General features: G+C 44.8%; 2 protein-coding genes across 3 annotated transcripts in view; one reads left to right on the top strand and one right to left on the bottom strand.

Annotated features, from left to right (window-relative positions):
* The window catches only part of MYH7B (myosin, heavy chain 7B, cardiac muscle, beta), a 59,568-nt gene extending 41,560 nt beyond the window's left edge, over positions 1-18,008 (top strand). The window contains exons 25-43 of one of the 2 annotated variants that reach the window (XM_015425262.1): positions 107-349; positions 507-683; positions 1,093-1,238; positions 2,351-2,441; positions 3,866-4,255; positions 4,794-4,920; positions 7,467-7,585; positions 8,709-8,905; positions 9,539-9,888; positions 11,167-11,291; positions 11,837-11,952; positions 12,151-12,343; positions 12,610-12,813; positions 13,445-13,570; positions 14,812-14,982; positions 15,497-15,601; positions 16,454-16,549; positions 17,459-17,596; positions 17,890-18,008. In XM_015425262.1, coding sequence (XP_015280748.1) covers positions 107-349; positions 507-683; positions 1,093-1,238; positions 2,351-2,441; positions 3,866-4,255; positions 4,794-4,920; positions 7,467-7,585; positions 8,709-8,905; positions 9,539-9,888; positions 11,167-11,291; positions 11,837-11,952; positions 12,151-12,343; positions 12,610-12,813; positions 13,445-13,570; positions 14,812-14,982; positions 15,497-15,601; positions 16,454-16,549; positions 17,459-17,596; positions 17,890-17,901 — 3,126 coding nt within the window. In that variant the 3' untranslated portion in view covers positions 17,902-18,008. Of the gene's footprint in view, positions 1-106; positions 350-506; positions 684-1,092; positions 1,239-2,350; positions 2,442-3,865; positions 4,256-4,793; positions 4,921-7,466; positions 7,586-8,708; positions 8,906-9,538; positions 9,889-11,166; positions 11,292-11,836; positions 11,953-12,150; positions 12,344-12,609; positions 12,814-13,444; positions 13,571-14,811; positions 14,983-15,496; positions 15,602-16,453; positions 16,550-17,458; positions 17,597-17,886 lie in introns of both variants that reach the window. The other variant, XM_015425263.1, reaches the window with a different exon arrangement.
* Positions 18,009-23,270: 5,262 nt separating this feature from the next.
* Positions 23,271-26,634, bottom strand: part of TRPC4AP (transient receptor potential cation channel, subfamily C, member 4 associated protein) — a 35,422-nt gene continuing 32,058 nt past the window's right edge. The window contains exons 16-19 of the mRNA XM_015425264.1: positions 26,455-26,563; positions 25,596-25,708; positions 25,250-25,456; positions 23,271-23,539 (exon numbers count right to left, since the gene is read on the bottom strand). Of these exons, the coding sequence (XP_015280750.1) occupies positions 23,402-23,539; positions 25,250-25,456; positions 25,596-25,708; positions 26,455-26,563 (567 nt within the window). The 3' untranslated portion in view covers positions 23,271-23,401. The remainder of the gene's footprint in view (positions 23,540-25,249; positions 25,457-25,595; positions 25,709-26,454; positions 26,564-26,634) is intronic.

The following is a 26,634-nucleotide window of genomic DNA, read 5'->3' as shown; positions in this document are numbered from 1 at the left end:
AAAGGACTTAATAAGGCTACATACATTTTATATAACAGTCCCTTGAGACTGTAGCAGCAAGACCTCCCAGAAGGTAAAGCACCGTTTTCTGGGCTTCTCTTCTCAGGAGCAAGACAACTTGGCTGATGCAGAGGAGCGCTGTGACCTGTTGATCAAGACCAAGATCCAGCTGGAAGCCAAGGTGAAGGAACTGATGGAACGTCTGGAAGATGAGGAGGAGATGAACTCAGACTTGACCTCTAAGAAGCGAAAACTGGAGGACGAATGTGCTGAGCTGAAGAAAGACATTGATGATTTGGAGATCACTCTGGCCAAGGTGGAGAAAGAGAAGCATGCCACAGAAAACAAGGTATATGGACAATACTTGTTTATGAGCACAGGGGGTCAGCAGCATCCAGGATTGTGTGCTGAGAACCTTAGGGCATCTATAATTTTGTTCACTTTCACTCTAACATAACACAGGTATCCCCTCCAAGTTAAGCTAATATTTTGTCATATCATCCTAGGTGAAAAACCTGATTGAAGAAATGGCTGCTTTGGATGAGGTCATTGCTAAGCTGACCAAAGAAAAGAAGGCATTGCAGGAGGCCCACCAACAAGCTCTGGATGACCTTCAGGCTGAGGAGGACAAAGTCAATACCTTAACCAAGGCCAAAGTCAAGCTGGAGCAGCAAGTTGATGATGTGAGTCAAAGGATGAAAAAGTTAGTGATGGCTGAGGAAACTATTAAGGCATTCAAGATGTCAAACAGCAGAGGAGCCTGATAAAACCACCTTGCCCATTCACAGCATCTTCATGGTGATTTGTATGATAGAGGCCTAGCTGGAAACTCAACAAAGAGTTGTTGAATTACAAATAGCTAGAAGTGCTGGGCTAGTACATGTGTTCCAGCGCCACAGATACTCCTTTAAAGCTTCAACTTGCAGACCAACAAGATTGTACTTCCGATCATTTTTTTTTTTTTTAAAGAACATTGTTGGAGGGTATCACTTTATGAAATTGGTTGAGAGAGGAGAGATGATAGGGAAAAAGAGGTGGCAGAACATGTAGGACCTTATTTCATTTCTCATCCTCCATTTTTTTAAACTACAGCTGGAAAGCGCATTAGAACAAGAAAAGAAGATACGAATGGATCTGGAAAGGGCAAAGCGCAAGCTAGAAGGTGATCTGAAGCTCACTCAGGAATCTGTGATGGATTTAGAGAATGATAAGCAGCAGCTGGAGGAGAAACTCAAAAAGTGAGTGTGCAGTTCGTGGAAATGCTGTACCATCAAACCAAATTGTGTTTTGCAGGCTCTGCCACCTTCTTGATAGCTTAGACAGTACAACAACCAGATGTTGTACGGTTCAATTCTGGAATTTCTCAGCAGTGCTTACGTATCAAGAAAGATGTTTGGTCACTGCAGTCTCTTGACAAACAAGCATATGAACATACAAAGATGGAGACACAATGGTGTTTATGCCCCACTGCTTCCTCTGAGATGTAATAATATCACCCTTTAGATCTTCAGTTTCTTCACCTACTTGCTCTTCCACAGGCTCATCTGGAATTCTCAGTTACTTGAGCGGGGTATGAGAACGGAGGAAGAGTATGAGAGGACATTGCAACTAGCAGGAGCCCATTATAGCAGGAAGTGAATGTGCTTTTGTCTGTGTCCCTTCCCTGAAGTCAAGTAGTTACTCCATTGCTCAAGGGGTTAAACACCATGTTTTGTATCCAAATTAGTAGGAGTGAACTTTGCAGAATAGACTTTTCTGCCTCCTCCTTCCCACTTCAGCCCACTGTGCCACCTGAAGTTCTGCTTCTGGTGGTCAGGTGACCCTCACAAACAGCATGAGACACAAAGTAGGGGGTCTGCAGTGGCAGGGGGAGCTGGCATAAATGGGCCACCTCCTTTGGCAACAGAAGTGCTGTTGCACTATGTTAAGTCCATTGTGCCAACCCTATGGCACATGAACACATGATGATGTCTTATACTGAATCAGGCTATTGGTCCATCAAGGTTAGTATTGTTGACTTTGACCGGTGGAGGCTCCCCAAGGTTTCAGGATGAGATTTTTTGAATTTACCTACCACCTCATCTATTTAAATGGACATGCTAGGGATTGAACCTGGGACCTTCTGCATGCCAAGCAGATGCTCTACCACTGAGCCCATCTTCAAATGTCCACAGGATATGTTCAACTGGACACAGAACTGGGTTATCCTGTAAGCCAAAAGCACATTTTAAACACTCCTTTACATTCTTAGGCAGCCATTGTAAAAGCAATCCTTTCTTATTCTCCCAGGAGTGAAAATTACCAAGGATCCCACAGTCCCAGTCTAACCATAGGTTATTTTCCTTCATAGGAAAGACTTTGAAATGAACCAGTTAAACTCAAGAATTGAAGATGAGCAGATCCTTGCAACACAGCTGCAGAAAAAAATTAAAGAACTCCAGGTAAGGTTAATGGGGCTGTTCAAAGTCTTCTAGTAGACTAATCATCCTGTCTGGATCACTTCGCAAATGATGAACTGAACAGAACTTACTTTTACAGCGATGTCCAGGTACACAAAACACATGTTTGCTCCACACACATTGCAGGCTAATGAGGGCACAATTAATGTGTCTCTGCAAAACTTTCCAAAACAGTAATCGAGGTACTGTTTGGAATGGGGGTGGAAAGGGCTGTCAGGTCACAGCTGTTCATAGCAACCCCACAGAGCTTTCAAGGCAAGAGACGTTCAGAGGTGGTTTTGCCCTTGTCTGCCTCTGCATAGTGACCTCGGGCTTCCCTGGTGGTCTCCCCCATCCCTGTACTAACTAGCAGCTGACCCTGCTTAGCTTTCAAGATCTGATGAGATCAAGCTAGCCTGGACCATTCAGGTCATCCTGTGCTTTTTACTATGAGCCCTCTTTGAGAGAAGAATTTTGGGTGAATTAGAAATAGGGTACGTACATCTTGCAGACTTCTTTGGTAGCTTTGAAAAATATCTCCATTTGGGAATTTTGGGGGGAAACATAAAGCGTTACAAAAGTAACCAGTGGTCTGATGACCCACAGGATCAGTCCAGGAAACATTGCCCTTACTCTTACTTGCTTTCATTTTACCCTCAGTAATGTTGCCTAGGTATAGCTGTGAGAGTATCATGCTCACACATAAATCCCCAGTTGTTTGGAACCGGTCAGAAAAGATGAATTTGTCCGGTTATTGATATCTTTATTGTGGTAGAGGGCCATATCTGGATGCTCCTATTGTCAGAGGTGTGGTGGTTGGCAAGCAAGAGCCTTTTCTTCTGTGGTGCCTTGTTTTTGGAACCTCTTCATATCTGTTTGCCCAGTGTCTACTACTGGTGGTTTTTAGGCAAAGTTTTAATTTCTAGGCTCTCAAGAGTCTAGCCTTTCATGAATTAATGATTATGCTGGTGGGTTACCCTACTGATATTGTATATTTTAATTTATTATTGTATCATTATATATTTTAAGTTGTGTGTAAGCTATGGCAAAAGGTCGGGAAACAAACATCTTGGAGGGGTAGTGGCCTAATGGCAACAAGGCAGCTGAAAATCTATTTAATCATGCTTGGAAAAGATGAACATTTGCAGGGGAACATGTCGACCTTCCCTTATTCTCCCAGAAGTGACAATTACCATGCTGGCCACACTTAAGAGCCACTTAAGTTTGGAGCAAGGTTCCTTAAGCTGGAGGAGGACTTCACATTATCATTCAAACTGTTGTGGTCTAAAAATCAAAATGAGTAGCCTTAAGAGGAATATCTAGAGGCCCTACTGGAAAGAAGATGTTCCTGACCACTTGGTGATCTGGAAGCTCAGGAAGCAGCAGACTGAATCTGACAGTTCCTGCTTTCCTTTGTTCACTCACAGGCCCGTATTGAGGAGCTAGAGGAGGAACTGGAGGCGGAACGGGCTGCCAGGGCCAAGGTTGAGAAGCAACGGGCAGAGGTGGCGCACGAGCTTGAGGAGCTGAGTGAGAGGCTAGAAGAGGCAGGTGGTGCCACGGCCTGTCAGATAGAACTCAACAAGAAAAGAGAAGCAGAATTCTTGAAGCTGCGCAGGGACCTGGAGGAGGCCACACTGCAGCATGAGTCGACAGCTGCTGCTCTGCGCAAGAAGCATGCCGACTCCGTGGCTGAACTGGGGGAGCAGATTGACAACTTGCAGCGGGTCAAGCAGAAGCTGGAGAAGGAGAAGAGCGAGTTAAAGATGGAGGTGGATGATCTGTCGTCCAACATTGACTACCTCACCAAGAACAAGGTGAATGGTTGAGTTATGGCAGAGTGTAGATGCTACTTTTATGCACAAATGTGTCAGAGGTGAAGTGCGGGAGTGAGTTTTCATGTGTGGGGTGGAGTATGGCATGCATGAGATTAGATGAGTGTTTTCCCCACAGCTGGTTCAGTGCCACAATTCTAAAACAGAAGTGAGGGGGGGGGGATGTACCACATGCAAGTGTGACTAGTTGACATGCACCACAGCTGCTGTTTTGACCTATACTCACCCATGCTGAGCCAAGTAGGCCCCAGTCTGCTGCTAACAAGGTTAGCATGGCATGTCACAGTCTCTGTGGTCCTCTCTTTTAGAAACAGCCTGAGTGCAAGTGCAACATAAGCTGCATGGATTCTGCTCAAATGAAGATAAGATACACAATTTGGTGCCATGTGGAGAATCTGGCTTCTTTTGATTCTTGGCATTCATTTTCTACAAAATAAGTTTCTAGCTTTCGTAGCTACCTAAACTCAGAATCTCACCGAAGCCTGATGAAATTTCAGAACTGTTTTCTTGGACTTTGCAGGCAAATGCTGAAAAACTGTGCCGAACATATGAGGATCAGCTGAGCGAAACCAAATCAAAGCTGGATGAACTTCAGCGGCATTTGGCTGAAGTGAGCACCCAACGTGGGAGGCTACAGACTGAAAATGGTACATGGTGCAGATTCTTTACTGGCTGAGAGAGTCGCTGAATAGGTTCTCCAGTGCATTCGAGTGCTTGCCTTCTATTGCATGCATGTTGTATCGCTCCAGTAAGAGATCAGTTTAGTTAAGGAGCCTTGATATCTAACAAAGATACATGCCCTTTCTTATGCAAGAATTGTACACACAATACAAAAGAGCATAATATTCAGATTGCTTGATCACTCTTTGCAAAAACTATGGAATCAGGACATCTAGAATATGAACATAAAATATATGAATTCTGGTACCTACTTAGCCATGAGGTCTTGGGAAAGTCACTATGTCCTAACTACTTCACAGAGGTGATGTAATGATACATAATAGAGAAAAGGATTATAGAGCACTTTTAGCTAAAAAGGCTATAGGAATACATAATGATGCATTTGACAGCATATCCCTGGGCATCGATGCCTGCTGCAGCAACAATGGCATTTTGAGAAGAAAAGCCTTGTCTATACAAAATTGTCTACAGCTAGTATTCCTTGCCATCCAAAACATACAACATGCATTGGTGGTAGTGGCTGGGGAACTTCTAGAACATTCTGGCTTCTTTTTCACTAATGTGGCGATCTTTGTGTGTGTGGAGGATGCAGTCTGACCTGTGGAGAACAGAAGTACTATGTAAAATACCACTGAATTTGAATATCCTATATATAAAATTCTATATATAAAATTTATATATATAAAATTCCCTTACATATTGGCCATTTCCAGCTCTCCCATTGGCTGTGCAGTGCGTTCCATCAGCCATTGGGCCATCAATCGCCACTCAAGAGTACTTGCATGCCATTGGCTGGGTGCTGGGTCTGCTCCTCTCCCCCACCTACTCCCAGCCTGGACACTCTTCTCACAGAATAAACTGCCAAATGGCTGTCTCTCCTGATGAAGACACTTCTCCTGCCTGGCTCCTATGGGACTAACTTTTCCCTCAGTGGCTGTTGCTAGGCAACCATGCTTGATTCTGTCAGTAAAAAGGCAAAGGCAGGAGCTGCTTTCCAGGCCTTTGTGGGGAACTCACTGGGGTTGCCAGATCCAGGTTGCCAGATCCAGAGTTGGGACTAGGGTTGCCAGATCCAGGTTGGGAAACTCCTGGATATTCTGTGGTGGAGTCTACAGAAGCCAGTTTGGGGAGGGGAGAGGCCTCAGCTGAATAGAATGCCATTGAGCCCACCCTCAAAGGCAGTTATTTTCTACAGGGGGGAGAGATCTGTTGTCTAGAGTTCGGTTGTGATACCCGGCGGTCTGGAGGTTGCCTACCCTAGGTATAGCAGTTAGTGCTTCAGAGCAGGGTCTGCCAGAATGTGTAAAGATCCAGGTTCTTGCTGTGGAAGTTGAGTGGGTGATTTCAGACCAGTCACAGACTTTCAGCCTAACCTACCTCACAGGGTTGTTGTGCAGATCAAAAAGGGGAAAGGAGAATGATGTAAGCTGCTTTGGTCCCTACTGCAGAGAAAGACTGTACTTTTCCTCCTGGGGAACCATTGCTGCCAATCTCCAGGTGAGGGCTGGAGATCACTCAGAATGAAAACTGCTCTCCAGATGGCAGATATCAGCTCCCCTGGAAAAAATGGCTGCTTTGCAGAGTGGACTCTATGTCATTATACCCTGCTGAGGTTGCTTCCCTCATGCTTGGGTCCCCACTGTGAAGAAAGATTGTAGTTTTCCTAGGTAGAGGGAGGGGGGAAGAGATGGAAACCTGAAATCAGAGGGGCAGATAATGGTACATTGATGGTTGGCTGGGAAGGAAATAGGGTTGCCACATCAGGGTTGAGAAATTCCTGGAGATTTGAGGGGTGGAGCCTGGAGAGAGTGGGGTTTGAGGAGAGGTGGGACCTCAGACAGGTACAAAGCCATAGACTCCACCCTCCAAACCAGCCATTTCCTCCTGGGGAACCATTGTTGCCAATCTCCAAGGGAAGGCTGGAGATCACTCAGAATTACAACTGCTCTTCAGATGGCAGAGATCAGTTCCCCTGGAGAAAATGGTAAGCTCTGTGTCATTATACCCTGCTGAGGTCACCACAGCAATTTGACACTGAGTGCCCAAGGCCAGGGCACCAGCCCAGAGCCTCTTTCTAGAGCTAATTGTATTTATTTCCACAACAGGACTTATTCCTAGTAGCACATAAAACCAGAGACCTACTAGCTCAAATCTGTAGCTTATTTATGCACATGATACTCACCAGTATTTGCAATCTTTGATATGTTCTTTGTTGAATCTATGGGGAATTAGGATCAATCAAAAAACTGTTGTTTGGGTGATGTCTACATGATGAGAAAACATGAGTTTTACCATGAACAAATTTCACTGATTCTTGGGCTTTTTGCAAAATTAGGAGAACTTAGCCGCCTTCTTGAAGCAATATTTGCAACCTTTGATATGTTCTTTGTTGAATCTATGGGGAATTAGGATCAATCAAAAAACTGTTGTTTGGGTGATGTCTACATGATGAGAAAACATGAGTTTTACCATGAACAAGTTTCACTGATTCTTGGGCTTTTTGCAAAATTAGGAGAACTTAGCCGCCTTCTTGAAGAGAAGGAGTCATTTATCAACCAGCTGAGTCGGGGCAAGACCTCCTTCACACAGACCATTGAGGAACTCAAAAGACAGCTAGAAGAAGAGACCAAGGTGACTGTTTATTTGACTGAGGCTGTTACACCTGCAGCAAAGGGAAGTAGGCCTTAAAATTGGGTTGATGTTCACCAGGGCTCAATTCCACAACCCGTTAGCCTAGAACATTTGAAGTATGTGTAAAGAGAAGTATCTCTGAGCATGCATAGAGTGCTCTTTCTGTACCTCTAAGAAACCACAGCGCTCACTCTTAGGATGAAGGAACTTTCAGGGCAGATGGCTTAGATTGTGGACAGATTTTAGCCCTGGCCTCCCAGACAGATAATATTGCACCTCCAGGGAAAACATATTAAAAGAATAAATGCTATTAAAATAACATTAAAAAAACCAAAATGCTAAAATGACTAGCATTGGAAAGACTTTGCTTTTGAACAGGGAACTGAAAGTAGCCTTGATTATTCTCTGTGAGGTTATAAAAGCAATGGTTTCAAGTTAATCTTTGATGGGGGCTCTGCTAGTTCATGGTCTACCAAGACAGGGAAGTTGTTTCATTTTGGCAGACTAGTGGATGGTCCATTTGTGAAATGAGTGGGATGCTGTTAATGTTTTCAGGGCAGATTAAGCTGTCTTGATCTCCCAGAATACCTGCTTGGCTATCTGTGCTTGGTCCTTTTGAATGGTGTCCATAAAGATATCATCAGGCTAAATAGTTCCTCCTACCTTCAATTTGTCCCTTGAATAGTGTTAAACCCTGAATACTGTACACATTCACGGCTTAGAAGAGCCAGCATGGTGTAGCAGTTACAAGAGGTGGACTCTAATCTGAAGAACCAGTTTTGATTCCCCACTCCTCCACATGAAGCCTGCTGGGTGACCTTTGGCCAGTCACTGTTCTCTCAGAACTCTCTCAGCCCCACCTCCCTCACAAGGTGCCTCTTGTGGGGAGAGGAAGGGAAGGCAATTGTAAGCCGCTTTGAGACTTCTTAAGGTAGAGAAAAGCAGAGCAGAAAAAATTCTTCTTCTTCTTAGAAGGCAACTATATTCCTAGAAAGCCATGGCTATCTCTTCCCCTGTGATAAACACTCCTGTCAGCATTTGGGTGAATGTCTTAGACTGCCAGAGAAATGCAAAGCGCTCCTGCCTTGCTTTAATGTTAACCTTTATGATTTCAACTTTCTAGTCCAAAAATGCTTTGGCTCACGCTTTACAAGCTTCTCGTCACGACTGTGACCTTCTGAGGGAGCAGTATGAGGAGGAATTGGAGGCCAAAGGAGAGCTCCAGCGGTCCCTGTCGAAGGCCAATGCTGAAGTGGCCCAGTGGAGGACCAAATACGAGACTGATGCTATACAGAGGACAGAGGAGTTAGAGGAAGCCAAGTAAGTCCCTGTGACAGTCGTTCCTGTGAAATAAAATTCTGCAGCACCAGGACCTAAGCAGTTTTGTCCATCTTTGGCATTCCAATGGTGTCCAAAGGCACCTCTGCTTTTTCTTATAACAGAAAGAGCCAGTGTGGTAAAGTGGTTAGAGTGTCAGACTAGGATCTGGGAGACCTGATCCCCACTCTGCCATGGAAGCTCACTGGGTGGCCTTAGGCCGGCCACACCCTCTCAGCCTGACCTACCTCACTGGGTTTTTGTAAGTGTTAAATGGAGGAGAGAAGTACACTGTAGGTAGTTTTGGGGAGAAAGGCCAATATAAAAAAAAAGGAAAGGAAAAAGAAAGAGATTCCTTGATAGTTAAGTGGTGCATTGTGGGAAGAGAATGAGAGAGAGGAAGTGTGTCATCAACTTTGTCTGCTTCCACAAGTTAAAGTATGTTATTTATTTTGGGATTTTTACCCCGCCCTACCCCACAAGTTCTTGTTAGTAACTTCCAAAATGTAGGTGGCACATAGCATTATAGCTCGTGAAGACAGTTTGTCAACATAAAAGTGCAAAGAATCGTAGGAGGTGATTTTGTATCATGTCCCACGAGTGCGTGGCTGTAGCTGTTTCTTGGGCCCTTTGCAGGAAGAAGCTGGCCATTCGGCTGCAGGAGGCTGAGGAGGCTGTGGAAGCAGCACATGCCAAGTGCTCCTCTCTGGAGAAGACCAAGCACCGTCTGCAGACAGAGATTGAGGACCTGTCCATTGACTTGGAGAGAGCCAACTCCGCCGCGGCTGCTTTGGACAAGAAGCAGCGCAATTTTGACCGTATCATCGCCGAATGGAAGCAGAAGTATGAGGAGACTCAGGCTGAACTGGAATCCTCTCAGAAAGAGTCCCGCAGCCTGAGCACAGAGCTCTTCAAGCTCAAGAATGCCTATGAGGAGTCCCTGGAAAATCTAGAGACCCTCAAGCGCGAGAACAAGAACCTGCAAGGTATTCTGTGTGTGTCTTCTTTGACTGTATCAAGTGTCACTACTATGTAAACGAGGCCTTTCTTGTTTCAAAAGGCAAGTCTCTAGCCCTTAACGCTACAAGATAGATTTGACTGTGGAGCTCAAGGAAGAGGCTGAGCAGGATTTCCCGATGGGAAGAGGCCAGTGGGAGAGGCTTAATTAATCTGAATAACCCTTCGCTCTCCTCATTAATAACAGACATAGAATAAATTATCAAAAATAAGTAAATACATATTCATTTGCATACTCTGTAGAGGCTGACTAGATTAGGTTTTCCAGGATTTTGATTTTCTTAGCACAGAATATACAGATCTTTAAGGACCATGGTAGTTTAGACTAGGCTTATAAATAGTTATTTGCCTAGTCCCATTTTGTGATTAAAAATTGTTTGTGTACAACAAGGCAAAGAAAACTTGAACACTGGAAGAAAGCTGTTTTGTTTGTCTTCTTTCGGGCTAAGTGGATCCAACTGCCTGTGGGGAAAGAGCCATTTTCAGTCATGACATTTTGACCATGTTATAGGGAGAATGTGCTACACATGACCCTCCTGATATGCACAATTGCCATTTTGTCTGGGACGATGTGTTTTTTTCTGCATGGGTGTACTCTGAGCAGAACCATGAGGTATATACATGTTTGTCCATCAGGCAAAATTATGATTGGGCATATCAGGAGGATCACATGTAGTGTGTTCTCCCCACAGATGAAGTCAAATGTAGCAGCTGAAAAGGACTTTAGTCACTTTGGTATATGCATTTTGTACGAATTAAAAAATACACATGAATACCAACATGGCATACAATAGGATTCCCAGGTTCCAGTTTGGAAATACATGGAGATTTTTGGGGTGAAGTCTGAGGAAAGTGGGGTTTGGGGAGGGGAAGGGCTTAAATGGAGTATAATGCCATAGAGTCGACCTTCCAAAATAGCCATTTTCTCCAGGTGAACTGATCTCTGTCACCTGGAGATCAGTTGCAATAGCAAATCTCCAGCTACCACCTGGAGGTTGGCAACCCTACCATACAGTTGTTTGAAATGTGCCATGATCAATCCATAATATGCTGGAAAATAATGAAAGGCACACTGAGTGACCACAGAGCTTAGCCTTTTAACAGTAGGGACACCTGTTGGTGTGGCTGCCTTATTGCAGGTTGAGCGTCAAAGCCTGTGGCAAATATAAATCATCCCTTGCGGTTAAGTGAGGCTAACCCGACTACAGACAAGCCTATAATTCCTGCCTCTCTGTCTTCCCGATCAGAGGAGATCACTGACCTGACTGATCAGATCAGCATGTGTGGCAAAACCATCCATGAGCTAGAAAAGCTGAAGAAAGGCCTGGAGAATGAAAAGAATGAGATCCAGGCTGCTCTGGAGGAGGCTGAGGTAAGATTTGCGGTTGAGGGGAGAAGTCGTTGTGGCCTCCCAATGAGGTCTTGGACAGAATCCGCTTCATAATCTGATGGAAGTGGCAGAGATCTTGGGTAGCAAAAAAAAAAATGGCTGAGAAAATACAAGAGATGGAGAAGGACTGCCAGCTTCATCTAGAGTGTTGATGAAGGGGTCAGAGATAGTGAACTTAGAAACAGCATCCCTTTACTATGCAGCTCTTTCACAAACCGTCTCCTCCTTTTCCATCCACATCATCCATCTCCTGTTGCTGTTGGTTCTGGCTGTGTTCCAGCCTTGAATCTCAGCAGGTGGAACTCCAGAGAGGAAGCAGGCAGTATGCTTAGCTCTACAGTGGCATCTAGTGGTTAAAAAAGGCCATTCTAAGCCACCATATCCCTGAAGCTCCCTCCCAACAGGTACCAGAAATCCTGGTGAACGTTTGGTTCTTAATCTTCAGCCACATTTCATCAGCTCACTGAGAAGTGAACGGAACCTCCGGTGTGTCTGTCACTAAATGCTACATCTCCTTCCGCTTATAGGGGGCCCTGGAGCATGAGGAGAGCAAGACTCTTCGCATTCAGTTAGAGCTGTCCCAAATCAAGGCTGATGTCGATAGGAAACTGGCAGAGAAGGATGAAGAATTTGAAAACCTGAGGTAGGAACTGGACATACTGGGTGGGCTCCTGAATAAAGCCAGCGATACCTAGAGGGCAGGCTAGCAATGAAGAGTGTGTAGATTTGGGTCTTCAGCTGCCTTCTCAGCAAAGAAAGCCCCGAAGAACCAACAAAGCCCCCAGCACCACATTTACGAGTCGAGTGGTCCCTCCTCAGACCTCTTTCTTTACTGTTACAGGCGAAACCACCAGAGGGCCATGGACTCCATGCAGGCCTCACTAGATGCAGAAGCCAAAGCCAGAAATGAGGCTATCAGACTGCGGAAGAAAATGGAGGGAGACTTAAACGAGATGGAGATACAGCTGAGCCATGCCAACCGCCAGGCTGCAGAGTCTCAGAAACTGGTGCGGCAACTCCAAGCCCAAATGAAGGTCAGTCCTGTCCCATACTCAGATGGGGCCTTGTTCTCACTGGGCCTGCTACAACTTGTTGTTTCTGTCTCTCTCTCTCTCCATATGTTCCACAGTCTATGCAATTTTGTCTCTGCGAAAGGGCTCCTCCATTCAGGGGAAGGGTCTTGAGCAGGCCTGTTATCCAAGTAACTGTTAAAGGCAGCCTCTCCTCCTTCTCTGGGCTGCTTCCAGGTATTGTCTGTTTCTTCTACAGTGGTGACTCTTCTTCTTGGTGCTCATGACAGGACTTGCAGATCGAACTGGATGATACCTTGCGTCATAATGATGACCTGAAGGAGCAGGCAGCGGCCTTGGAGAGGCGCAACAACCTGATGATGGCTGAAGTGGAGGAGTTGCGTGCAGCTCTGGAGCAGGCTGAACGTGGAAGGAAGCTGGCTGAGCAGGAGTTACTAGAGTCCACTGAGAGAGTCAACCTGCTGCACTCCCAGGTGAGACCAAAGGCCAGTTTACAAGGAAGGTAGGAACCACAAGCTCTCGAGGGGGTGAATCAGAGGCTGAAAGAGGGCCAGTGATCCTGGCCAAACTGAAATTCTTTTGTTGCATCATGCTGTTTCTCATAAGATAAAGCTTAAGTAAAACGTAAGTAAAACGAAAAAACGTAAAAATGTAAGTAAAAGGAAGGTTGGTGTCTCTTTGGGGTGACTTCCAATGGTCCCTAGAGTAACTCTGTCAAGCGCATCAAGTGCTGCTGATTGCATTGTCCTGCACCATGCTGTCACAACATATGTGGAGTGGCCTGGCAAATAAGGTTGGGCCCCTTGCTTGCAGGCAGCAAAACAGCCTGTTGAAAAATCAGCTCCCCACTTGCCACTGGTTGAGTGGAACATGAGTCAAACTGGTAAATATTGCAATTACAAGCATCCCTCCTGGTACCAGAAGAGTGAGTCCACACATTCCACAACAGAGTGCTCTCTGCTGGTTGGTATCTGTTACTGTAGTGTCTGCTCAGCTTTCTCTACTCAGTTTTCTCATATCAGCCAAGCACCCCATGCACCTATTGCTGTGTCCCAGCAGCCTGTCTTGATTTGTCTAATCGATCATGGTCCTTTTCTCTCCCAGAACACAGGCCTAATTAACCAGAAGAAGAAAATGGAGGCAGACATTTCCCAGCTAAGCACTGAGGTGGAGGAGGCTGTGCAGGAATGTCGGAATGCAGAAGAGAAGGCCAAAAAAGCCATTACTGATGTAAGAGACCAGAAGTGGGTGGGGATCCTGCAAACAGAGCAGTATGTGCATGTGGCAAGGGCTACATTATCTCTAACAGATCCCTAGATGGGAAATGAAACAAACTCCACCCCATTCCCCTTCCTGTATCTTGATAAGCAAATATTTGATATTTAACATCAGCATTTGATACCCACTGATTTTTGCAGCAGCAATCAACATCTGATAGTATACAAAATCTAGGGACATTCTTTGACACATATCAATATTTGGCATTAGCTGACAGGTGACATGGGACATTAGTCTACATTTGATAGTATGTGACTGGGAACAGTCAATATTTTATTCAACATGCACTGGCAGACATTATCCGATAGTTTGGACAGCTAACTGATTGGGGAAAGATGCTATTGGATCAGCAAAAGTCAGAGGCCAAATTTTGATGGCAAGGTAATTCTGATATTCAGATGGTGTTGAATTGGAGGTGTAACTTTTGATACCAAGCTCTGAATTTTTTTGTGTGTGGGGTGGGGGTTAGGGTTCATAACTTTGTCTCACTTCTGGTATTTAACTGGGAATCCTTGAAACAAGTATGATAGCAGCCCTGAATGGACATAGCTGGCTCTTTATTCCATCTTCATCAGGGCACTCCTCTCTTGGTAATGACTGGCCAGGGCTGGTCTTACCTCAGTGTTACTCTAGCTTATTTTGTTTTGTAGGAGGACTAGTTGGCATTGAAACAAAGGCTTTACTTTTCTAGCATTGTCCTGGTGCACACGCTTATGAATTTTGTTTGCCATAGGGAGAGAAGATCTAGGCAAAGCATACAGGACTGCCAAGGCAAGCACAAATAGGGTTAGCTAAGATGCAGCACATCTGACACTGATGCATCCAGCCTTGGTGAGGTCGATGGAGTGGCTGAAGGACTGAGCCAGGCACTGCCAGTTGGGATAACAGCTTGCAGTTACACCATCATGTATGTACAGAACCTACCAAGACATAGGGCCAAACTGATCAGGTGAAGAGGAGCTGAAAGATCGAAGAGTTTCAATATGAGGGTGGGTGGTGCCACTGCAAAAATGTAGGCTGGTTGGATGGATAATAAAGACTCAAGTAGTGTTTTGCAGCAAACCATGCTTATGTGCGGCCAAGCTATATTAGCATCCTCTGGACTACCCTAGCAAGCCTGATTGCAGGAGATATTAGCAGATCAGGACTACTCTGGGGCCTTACAATTAAGCCTTTGGCTTTTGTGCAACCAGGCAGCCATGATGGCAGAAGAACTGAAGAAGGAGCAAGACACCTGTGCCCACCTGGAGCGGATGAAGAAGAATATGGAGCAGACCATCAAGGACCTGCAGATGCGCCTGGATGAGGCTGAGCAGATTGCCCTCAAGGGAGGCAAGAAGCAGATCCAGAAACTGGAGGCCAGGGTGAGTATGAGACAGATGGCATGGTGACTATGCCTATAGTCACTTTCTCTGATGGCAGGGGGTTCTCTGATGGAAGGACGGTTACCTAAGGAGCCCTTAAACAGAGAACCAGACAGAGCAACTGTTATAACGCTGTAACAATATGTCAGCTGGTGATACAAGAAAACCCTGGAAAAGCCCCTTGTGGCACATTATGAGGACAGTGGCCTTCACCATGGCGACTGGGGCAGGAAAATGTGAGGAAACATGCTGAGCGGTAGCTCCTTTGCTATTGGGTTTATCAGCAGCTGCTGCTGCAGCAGTGGGAAAGCCCATCCCTGTGTAGCAAACATCTGAGTGAAGGCATACATTCTCCAAGAGACACAAGTCTCAGACTTAGACTTCCAGTGGAAGGTGGTGGCTTAGGACAGTCCCCTTCATGGTAACCACACAGTGTGGCAATTCAGTCTTTCTTTCTAGATCTGCAACCCAGAAAGAAGAAAAAACTTTACTCATCCCTCCCCCTCTTTTTCAGGTGCGAGAACTAGAAGGAGAGTTAGATGTAGAACAGAAGAAGTTTGCGGAGACTCAGAAGGGTATTCGTAAATATGAACGCAAGATCAAGGAATTGACTTACCAGGTACAGCCACTACTTCAGCTCTTTCTCGCCAGTTCCATATATCTATTAACAGCACTCTCCAACTCTCTTGCTCCTGTGCCATCTTGATCGAAGGGAAGACCTAGAATAAGAGCTAACTTTGATTGCCCACAGTGCACACCTGTCTACTGTATCCATGCACAGTGCCCTTGGAAGGAATGGGCAGAAGAGAAGAGAGTAAGGGAAAGTACCACAGGAAGACTGGAAGAGTTGCTGTGGTCCCTGCCACACCGCAGAAAAAACAATGGGCAAAGTGCGGCTAATTAGAGCCGCACCAAGATAGAGACGCCGCGGCGGGATCCCACGGATCCCCTGAGCCGCAGCGCCGTTGCTCCCCGGCACGATCAGATGCCGGGGAGGAAGCCACGGTCGGGAGGGGGAGGCTTCCAAACTGCGCATGTGTAAACATGCACAGTTCAGCCAGGAGCTGGGGATGCGCCGGCGAAAGGACGCGCCGGCGATCCCACGGCCGGCCTTGATGCGGCCTTGCCGGAAGAACCACCTCGGTAGGTGGTTTATTTTTGCTGCAGCGTTTTGGGCGGAAGGGCCGGATCGGGGACGAGTGCGCAACACTTCCCAGATGTTGTGGTGGAATCGCGCCGATTTGCTGCGCCCCCGGCTCAAAACCTCTCGTGTGACCGGGGCCTGTGTTTCACAAGGCCCTTCCTGCTGATTCAACAGAAGAACATGGAGTGCGCCTAGAGTAGAAAGGGAGAGCCGAAGACAGCATGTTTGTTCTGTGGAAAGCGATGCTGCCAGGGCTAAACATGTATAGAGTCGAGTTGAGAATAATACTGAAGCTGAGCCAGCTGACCCTAACAATTGCTTTTTCAGACTGAAGAGGACAGAAAGAACCTGGGACGAATGCAGGAGCTGATTGACAAGCTGCAGAGCAAAGTCAAGAGCTATAAGCGCCAGTTTGAGGAGGCAGTAAGTATAACTCTGCATGGGCAAGCCGGTTGCCCAAGCCGGGAGGAACTAGCCAGTAGCCCATTTGGCCCCGCAAGGATTGTTAATGGCACCACTTTTAATAATCAGGTAGTCTTTAATAAGGAGCTGCGGTGGCTCAAGTGGTTAAGACGCTGAACTGCAGGCTGTGGAAGGTCGGTAGTTCAGCAGTTCGAGACCCGAGTTGCCGCATGACGGAGTGAGCTCCCGTCTCTAGTTCCAGCTCCTGCCAACCTAGCAGTTCGAAAGCAAGAAATTGCAAGTAGATAAATAGGTACCACTTTGGTGGGAAGGTAACAGCGTTCCGTGCGCCTTGGTGTTTAGTCATGCTGGCCACATGACTACAGAAACGTCTTCGGACAGCTCTTCGGCTTTGAAACGGAGATGAGCACCGCAACCCTAGAGTCGGACTCAACTGGCTTTCGAGCAAGGGAACCTTTAGTCTTTAATATGCCAACCCAGGGCTGTTCAGATTGGACAGCATTTATTTTATTTCATTTATATCCCATCCTCCCCACCAAACCAGGCCCAGGGCAGCTTACATAATATTATAACAAGATAAAACAGTTAAATTAATAAGATGACAATAAAGTAGATCTAAAACAATACATAAAGTGCTAGCACAATCTAACAATGGCGGGCATCCGACAGTCAGCTGGCAATATGGTCTGGGTTGTACCGGTGGAGCACAGGCTATTAGGGCAAGTCATCTTAAGCTGTCTGTGCACAAGCCCATTTATCTGGGCTCAGATGGGCACGATGATGTTTCACCACCACCCATAGTCCCTTGCCATATGCCCGGCAAAGTCAGTGTTAGGCACGGTGGTCTCCTTTCTAAACATCACGCTTGTTTTGCTTCTATCGATATCCAATTCCATCTTCCACTTGTAGGAACAGCAGGCCAACTCCAACCTAGTGAAATACCGGAAGGTGCAGCATGAGCTGGATGATGCCGAGGAGAGGGCTGACATCGCTGAGACACAAGTGAACAAGCTGCGGGTTCGTACCAGGGAGGTTGTAACACTGAAGGTAAGAGCAGAGCTGGAAAGCAGCTTTTCCTGTGGGAAAAGCTGGCACATCAAAACTGGCTTTGAACCAATGTGGTATTTGAACGTCTTAGCAAGAGGGGCCAAGCGCCACCATTGCAGAGCTGCAGGCGTGTGTTATAGCTGCTTTTGAGTACAGCAACTGCATCTGAGGGCTACAGATTAACCAAAAGAAATACTCGCAGAAAAGCCAAGTGGGAGGGTTTCAGGAGCTTAGGAAGATTCTGCATATTGCAACTGAAGTTTGAATCAAGTCTTTTGTGTTTTTCTTAGTAGCATGAAGAATGAAGCCACAGGGAAACTCCTCTTCCATCATGCCTGCATGTGTATGGATGTAAATGGCTGCAACAGCCATCTATCATCTCTGTAGTTAGTAAATAAAGCTTAGTATTCATGACCAGAAGTCTCTGACCCATTTGTAAGTATTGGAGGAGATGTGAACATTAGTTATGAAGGTTCTTTCTTGTCAGACAAGAGGATATCTCCAATGATTGGTGTCTCCTTCCACCCAGATTTGTAGAGGCTTCACATTTGGGGATGGGGAAAGCAAATCATTTCCTATTTTGGAAATACTACAGCTGAGATCTAGTTACAACTCAAAACGAGTATGAACACACACTCACAGACTAAAACTATCAAAGACAGAAGAAAAGAGGGCAGGGGAAAAGGTTATTGCCTAGCCTCCATCTAAGGATAAATACCAGCATGAGACCAATAGTCAACAAGTGCCATAAAGGAAAGCTGAAAGGATCCGCCTAAAGGATAACAATAAAAAAATTCGCTGTTGTAGATTTTCCGGGTTGTATGGCTGTGGTCTTGGCATTGTAGGACCTGACGTTTCGCCAGTAGCTGTGACTGGCATCCTCAGAGGTATAACACAGAAAGATGGAGTACTCTCTGTGTCAAGGTGAGAAGAAAAAAAATTGATTAGAAATAGGGAAATACAGAGTCTTGATGTCCATCAAAGACTGAACTTTCAGGGTACATCTAGTATTTCATTCCGTCTTGGAGAGAGGACATGCACTGATGGGACATTCAGTAATCCAGTTGAATGCCAACTGGTTTTCTTAGGCTTTCCACTCAGCCTAAGGCAGGGGGCTTCCTTGGCTTTCATCCAGAGAAGGTGTGCTTGTGTCTGACATGCTCCCATCTGCATGAAACTGAAGGAACCACCTCCAACCAGCAGAGTGGAGTGTTTCTGGAGGTGGGAGAAGCTGGAAGCTCTATCAGCAGCAAAGCTGTTCATAGATCTGGATGCTCTGCCAATAATGAAGCCTCTAGGTTGGTATCAACCCACTCCCTTCAATATTCCTAGGAGCCTGAAGCTCCAGATCCAGCACAAACCAGATCTAGTGGTGGCTGGAAAACAGGAAGAGTTGGTGGGGGTGGGAAGTTTTGCTTTCGAGAAGCCTCTTGGTCAAAAAAACAAGAGACCCAGGCAGCGGTCCTGCTTTCTTCACTAGAAGCAGGATGAAAGCCAAATGTGCGCCTTTCGTCATGAAAGTCTAAAGTTGCACATCACTGGATGCTCTGCCCTGCCCGAGAACATGAATTCAGAAAACAAGTCCAAGCTAAGACAGTAAGAAGTCTTCTATGCAACCCCAGTTCGCAAACACATTTGTCATTTGGGTAGTATACCCAAAAAAAGGTGATTGTACACATGCATGCTGTGTTTGTGATGACGCATTTCACGACTGTGAAGAAACAAGGTTTGAACACACGGATGGTTGCCTATGGAAGGACTAGCAACCACAACTCTGTCGTTCGACAGCAGCATCTCCCCACCCCGTAAGAGGAGCATTTGATATAGGAGTCATGGAAACATTGCATTCCTTTAAAAATTGGACTTGCAGATCATATAATGGTTTGTAGAATGGCATTCACCAGCAGTAGCCACCCTGTTCTCAAGCACTTGTGTTGTGCTTTAGCATGTAAGGTCATGTTGTAGGATCACCCCCCCACACACACACACAAAAGGATGGAGTACGAATTCGACTAACATCACATGCCCATGGTAAGCTAGAAAAGCTTCGGATCATGATCATGCTAGACGCTACCAGACGTATCAATACTAGAACACGAAGACAAAACACACACACACACACACACACGCTGGATCCTGGGATTTGTCAGTGGAAAGCACTGGTAGTAGTGAATCTTCCTGGCTTTCTTTCCCCTCAGGCAGTCTTTCCCTCCCTCAGGGAAGTTTTTCTGGGGTCATGGAACCCACAGTAGCCATGTGGGTCCAGGATGGCTGCAATGGGGAAGGGGGCAAAATCACATTCTTCTGCCTCTTAGACGAGCAGAGCTCTTCTGACAGAAGAAGCCCCTCTCTACTGCAGCCTCCTGATGACATATGTGGCTACTGACTTTCCTAGGGCCAAAAATAGCTGTAGAGGGCAAGGAAAGCCCAGAGGACTGTGATCCTTGCACGATCTCTACAGGGTCCTTTCACTGGATCCAGCCTCAAGTCACAAATAAAAATAGGAGTCTCAAAATGCATGTAAATAGGCCTCAAATGATTGTGGTCCTTTTAAAAGTGGTTTACTGGGCCGAGGAGCAGATGAGCACTAGTTCTGCCCTGGGAATCTTCTGACGACACAGGCGACAACAACAGTCATGTTCACATGAGTCACTTTTCCACCTGGGCCCATTCTGCACACCTCACCCCTGTATTGTTTGCTGAACCATCTCCTGGCAAGCCCACAGGGCAGACCATTCCTGACAATGTAAATGGAGGTGGAATAGTTGCCTCCTTCCAAAGGCATGTTCTGTTTCTAGGCTACAGGCTTCCACATTTTCTAAATATGTGGAACTTCATGCAATTAAACTCAGCATCTGCTGCCTGTTGTGTAAATAAGTCTTGGGAGTGAACGTTGAAGCCCTTTCCCTTGAATACAGTCATTCCCATTAAATTGCCTGTTGAGACTGTGAAATCCTCATGGAGGTGTGAAGCATTAACACTTGTCAACCCTACCTGAAGATGCCTACCATAGATGGAGGCCCTGCCTGATACAATAATAAAGTCTATTACACCTCTCCAATATGAAGTACAACTCTGTCACTATAAGGTTCAGTAGGCAAAAGAATGACATTTTCCCAAGCATAGTTTTTTAAAATAAATTTCTTTAATAGTTACCATTTAACATGTTTATGTGCTGTTAGTAAATCAGCATTAATCTGAGCAGCATGAACATCAGCCCATTTGACATATTTAAAATTTCCAGAAACATTTGCTGGCCACTTCTGCCATTCCTTGAGTGATAACCAAACCAAAGTCAGCTTAGTCATCAGGGGCCTCTTCAGTCTTCTAGCCACATTTTATTCATGGGTATCGCTCTTCATAACAGTCATTTGTACTTAATCCGACTTTTCATTGCAGTCTCTAAACATTTGCAGAGAAGGTTCCACAGGAGTAGCTGTGACAGAAGAATTTTCAGACCCAGAAGCTCCTTGTGAGAACTAGAAGGCAAATGGTGTGGCCTGAGTCAAATATTCCCAACCCACGTCCTTGAAATAGCTGATACCAATAAATCCCAAACGTGTACAGAACATGATGGCTGAAACCACTGAGCTGCCCCCAGAAGTAGCTAAGGAGTTCACACTAGAGAAATCAGTCTCACTCAAGCCAACTTGTAAGGACAAAAAAACAGCCTGACCATTAAGGGGGGAAAACAGTGATGAATGTTAGGTTTTAGTGTTTTCCTTGCAGCTTTATGGCAGGGCAATGTCGATTGATAATGAAAACTGTTGAAAAAGGCATCCAGATTTGAGAATTTATTTTGAAATATATGGCTATTGCACAGTTAAAGAATAGCACACAAAAGAAACCTGGAACTATGAAAAAGGGATCAACCCAGTAAAGAAAAATGTAAAATTTAGAGGCAGCTAATTGTATCAAAGCCTCTCCCAACTTAAAGATTCATTTGGGAGTGGCATCTGTTACAGGCATGTTGGTTGTGTGAAGTCAGGACAGTGGCACAAAGTTCCTCAAAGAGATGTTTAAACATATACTTGGCATATTTTTCCCTTTAAAGACTAAAGGTGGTTCCTGTAGTATAGCAGGTATGCTATTTGCACCTAGGTTTTCATTTAATGCTGCATTTGAAGACAAACTGTAAAGAAAGCTAAGCATAAATCACAGCAAATGTTGCTTTGTTCCACTAATAGACACATAACCAATTTGGACTCTTCAAATCAAGGAGATCAGACTTTGTGTGAAAATTATACTATCCTTTTTATTTCAGAAGTGGGAGGCTTTCATTTTATAGTTCCTCAAAAAAGATTTCAATAATTAAGATAGTATCGGTGTCAAACCCAAGTACAAATAGATGTTCTCTCCATTACCTTGACCTGGAAATAAGGTGCAGCAAATAGTGCAGGAAAAGATGGTGGGAGAGGGAATAAATAGGACATATTCTCCTCATCCCCCCAAATAATTACACTTTATGAAGACACTGCAAAACTATTTGCATAGCTGAGGGCCAATTCATTTGCATTTATTTTTCCTTCATAGAGAAAATTGTGTCACAATGCCTGATACATGGAGGGGCAATTGGAATAATTAAAACTGAGGAAAAGGGTTCTTGATGCTTTAAAAAACCCTTTTAAGTGCTTTAGCACAGTATTGCAACAAAACATTCACTCTAGAGAGGTTTTTGTTTTTAAACTCCAAACACTATTCATGTTCCGAGTAACCTGCTTTTAATACTGGCAGTTACAACAGCAAGCTCAGGAACTGCTGAACAATGCATCTGAAGCTCAAGGTTATCCCAATAGCTCTGGCAGCATCTAATACCAATACCACAAGATGAAGCGTGGACACCTCCCATTAACTATTCTATTTCAGGAATAAAAATACATACATCAGAATTAAAGGTGTTAATTTGCAATTGTAGCCTAAGCCTGAACTCCCAGGACTGCAGGTCAGCATGACTCCTGTTCAAGATGGATCGCATATTCAGCCAAAGCAGGACTGTGGAAGGCAACTTTGAGCTCACACCAGTTACTGACAAATGGTCAGGCTGCAATGATTAGGGGGGGGGTAGGGCGGTCAGTAATTTTTTAATTTATTAGCACCTAGACAAGGCTAGGTCTCCGACTAATTCCATCAGCACAACGTATGTCTGTTCTACACAACACTGTAAAAATCAGCTGGAGACAAGAGATTTCCACAGAACGGAGAGCAGGAACAGAGATACCTCTGAATGCAATACCACAACAAAACAAAACAGGAGGTCTGGACACAGATCAGGAGGGAACAATTCCAAAATACAGCTATTAACTCCAAGAATTTTTTTAAAAAATAAAATAAAAACCCCAGTCAGGTCTAAATCTTAATACAAAGGAAAGCATAAAATACCCTTCAATGGTGGCTTGAGTGTGGCTGGCGTGCATTCGTTGTGCCCATAAAACCAGCCTGTTTGAGTACAGACAGCCCAGGGAGTTGTCTGTGCTTTAAAAGCTAATTCTGATAAACTGGGAAGAAGTGCCACAGCTAATAACTGCATGTCTCAAGAATCCCATCAATCACACTCAATGGATTCTGGCCATATTGAGCAGGAAAGGCCGAGCTTTCTGCCGACACTTCTTTACAGAACACGAACATCCCTGAATATGTTGCCCAGGAAGTTTGCAGAGTCTTGTTCTTTGAAGAGAGCTTGAGGAAGAAAACAAACGTGGTAACATTCCATAGTTCCAAGCTGGCGCACACAGCACACAGTGTATCCCTGAAAATCCATTGCCTGCAAGATTCCCTCTGAAGAACAGTTCATTGGAAGTAGAAGCCTCACTCCTCGGTGAAATCTCTGTCAATGTCCATGTATGCCTTGTCAATGTAGCTAACTATGGCACAAGGTGATGTTTGATCTGGACTCAGCAGTATAGATACAGTCTCTTTCCAGTAGGAAAAACTAATACACGAACTCTGTAAAGGGGGGGAAAAATAGAGAGTAAAGTTCTGGCTACAGCGAAATAGCAAATGACAATGAAACTTAGCTGTATTTGGATAATAGTGCTTAAACTTATCACCAAGGGCTCTGATCTAGGCCTATCCTCACCCATTTGCCAAGCTCAGGGATACACCAAATCACCTTGAATTCACATCAGAATACTTGCATGTACAGTTTCACCCATCCTGCTTTGGGAAGTATGTGAACAGTTAAAGTTGGTTTTTAAAAAAATAGAATCTAAGTTTTTCAAAACGTAGATTTAACATGGAATTCTCTCTGAAGGCTTGACACATGTCCTTATATGCACAAGTGGCTCAATAAAAGCTGCTTTATGTAAGACAAAAATCTGTTTTCATTTCAGAATTGAACAGTCCTATAACTGTGGTGATTAACGTAACTCAGAATTGGACTTCCTTTTCACATGGTGTTCACTCAACAACTTAGGTGTTTGCTCTGCAGTGGCTCACTTCATTCTAAACATTCCTCTCATACTGGGCTGGACACTGAGCATTTAAATATGAATAACCTATGTCAAGAAAAGCAGAGGTCTGCTGATAATTATGCAACATTTGCAGAGAGGTCATTTTGTAAGATTTGCTTATGCTAGTCATTGGGACAGAAAGAAGCTATTTGGGGTCCACTCCCCTACCACAGCTATAAGAGTAAGAAGCTTGTTTTCCTTTGTAAAATGAAGGCACCATTTCACAGGAGACATGAATTCTGCAGGCAATACCAAGATGTGATCCTGACAGCACTTCCCATACCTCCTTCACCACAGCCATCATTCTCTGGCAGGAAGTACTGCACCAGAACTGGCCATCACCCAGCTTAAGAACTCCATGTTAATCATGGGGTGTTTGGGTGATAACTGTGAGATATACAATAGCACACAGTGGCTGGGATGTTGTCCTCAGAAGCATAAACCAATCTTGCAGGTACTTCTACTAACAGCCTTTCTGTATCAGCCAAAATATCCAACTCTGTTTAACACACTTAAGCTAAACAGTGATTTCACTCATCCAACACAGTAGAGGATGAAAACTGCCTACATTAATAAAATATTAAATGGATGTAGCCCTAGAACACAGAAAATCTGTAGCAATTTACCAGGAAACTGCAGGCAAAAGCACTGTATTTAAATTCTTCACTTCACATTCATAAAATACATGGTGCCATCACACCACACTGGCCACAGTTTAACAACTGGTACTGGGACCAGAACACTTATTTGATTTAATCCTTCAAAAAAGCTCTTTCTTCCCCAATGGGCCACACCACAGAAGATGATACAACAAGAGAAGTGGAGTTCCGTGTGGCAGCAGGAAGGGGAATTGTGGAAAGATGGCTGCCAGCTTGTAAAATTTAGGCAGGGTGCTTGCCTTCCCCCTGATGCAGGAACTTAAAGCCTGGATGTGGCTGGGACACAAAACAAGTGGCAGGAGCCAAAGATTTCCTGGCCCTTGGCTCACATCCTATGGCCTGATGGACTAACCAGGTGGGAATATCAGCTCAACCCAGGGGGCTTTGTGCACTTTTTGCTTCCTTACATGTTTCTTTACCATGTTTAAATCTGTTTAAATTAGTCATTTTTGCAAATCACCTTTGGGGCCCAACTGAAGAGAAAAGCAGGATTAAAAATATGCTAAATAGATAAAATGCTAAAGGAGATGGAATTGCTGGCGTACGTTTTCTAAGCAGGTGCTGTCTTTGTCCTTGTTGAGGTAATGCTGTTGCCAGAAACGAAGAAGACTGTGGAAGTTATTCAGGATGAAGCCAGGGTATTTCTCCATGTACTCCATCTCTTGCAGCTTATGCAGATAGAAGGGGAGCTTGTCTTTCCTTCGGGCCAGCATTAAAATAACTAAACTCGTGTTCAAACAACTAACGTTTTCCTAAAGAAAATAAAAACAAATAAGTGTCATGGGAACCAGGCATCCCAAAGCCCATTTATGGAGCTTGAGCCCAAAGGGATACACACCAGTCACATTTAAGTGTCAGCATTTCCATGGCAACTCAGCACCAGCTTTTTACCTGTGTGAGCGTCTGTACATGAATAATATTAATGAGCCGAAAGAGGAAGGACATTCTCATGTTTATCTGTGACATGTAAGAGAGCAGCCGGCACTCAGACAAGACTTCTGCAACTGCCAAGAAAACAAACCAGTGGTTAGATTTTAAAAAACTCAGAAAACCAAGTCACACCACCATATTTGAAAAGTCAGGTGTCATTGCCAAGTTGCTTCCATCCACAATGTAGCTATTATACAGACAGGGCAGAGAAGTCTGCAACTGAAAGCAGTTCAAAATTACTAGTTTGTGAACTTCAGAGAAAACCCTTCTGACAGCAACTCATTCAACAGTAATAATGGTGTACAACTAGGGAACCAAGTTCTGCTCATTTCTCATGCAACCATTGGGCACACGATGGCTGCTGGAAATCCCTCTGAAACGGCGTTATGGCCAGTTCATGCAACCATTGGGCACACGGTGGCTGCTGGAAATCCCTCTGAAACGGCGGAGTATGATTTTGGCTCCCTCCCTATCCTTAGACATGCTGGCCGAAAACCAGCACTTGGATTTGCAAAGAACTCAATCTCATGTTTGACAGCAGCAGCACACAACCTACTCACCACTTTCAAGGAGTCAATACGCCCAGTGATTTAGAATCATAGAATCAGAATTGGAAGGGGCCATACAGACCATCTGGTCCAACCCCCTGCCCAATGCAGGACCAGCCTAAAGCATCTCTGACAAATATTCATCCAGCCTCTTCTTGAAAACTGTCAGCGAATGGATTTTCAGCAGCTATCACATGCTGCAGGATTGCTCTTTGAATAAGCCTTAGACACATTGTTTAAACTTGGCTCCAAATAAATGAGCAACCTATTACCTTTAATGTCTGACTGGCTCTCGAAGCGGTCCAAAGACAAAGTAATGCAACGAACCAGCATGTTGGAATCAACTAGTGAACTGTTGATCTGGTGCAAAAATATCTGAAACTTGAAAAGAAAGAAACCATGGAGATGTTAGGCTCTGTTCAGAGTACAAGGCTGAGATTTTATTTGAAAGT

Source organism: Gekko japonicus, unplaced genomic scaffold (assembly GCF_001447785.1).
Source record: "Gekko japonicus isolate JY-2015 unplaced genomic scaffold, Gekko_japonicus_V1.1 scaffold2, whole genome shotgun sequence".
NCBI classification, from domain to species: Eukaryota; Metazoa; Chordata; class Lepidosauria; order Squamata; family Gekkonidae; genus Gekko; species Gekko japonicus.
Note: the sequence above shows the minus strand (reverse complement) of the source record. Positions and strands in the feature narration are given on the sequence as shown.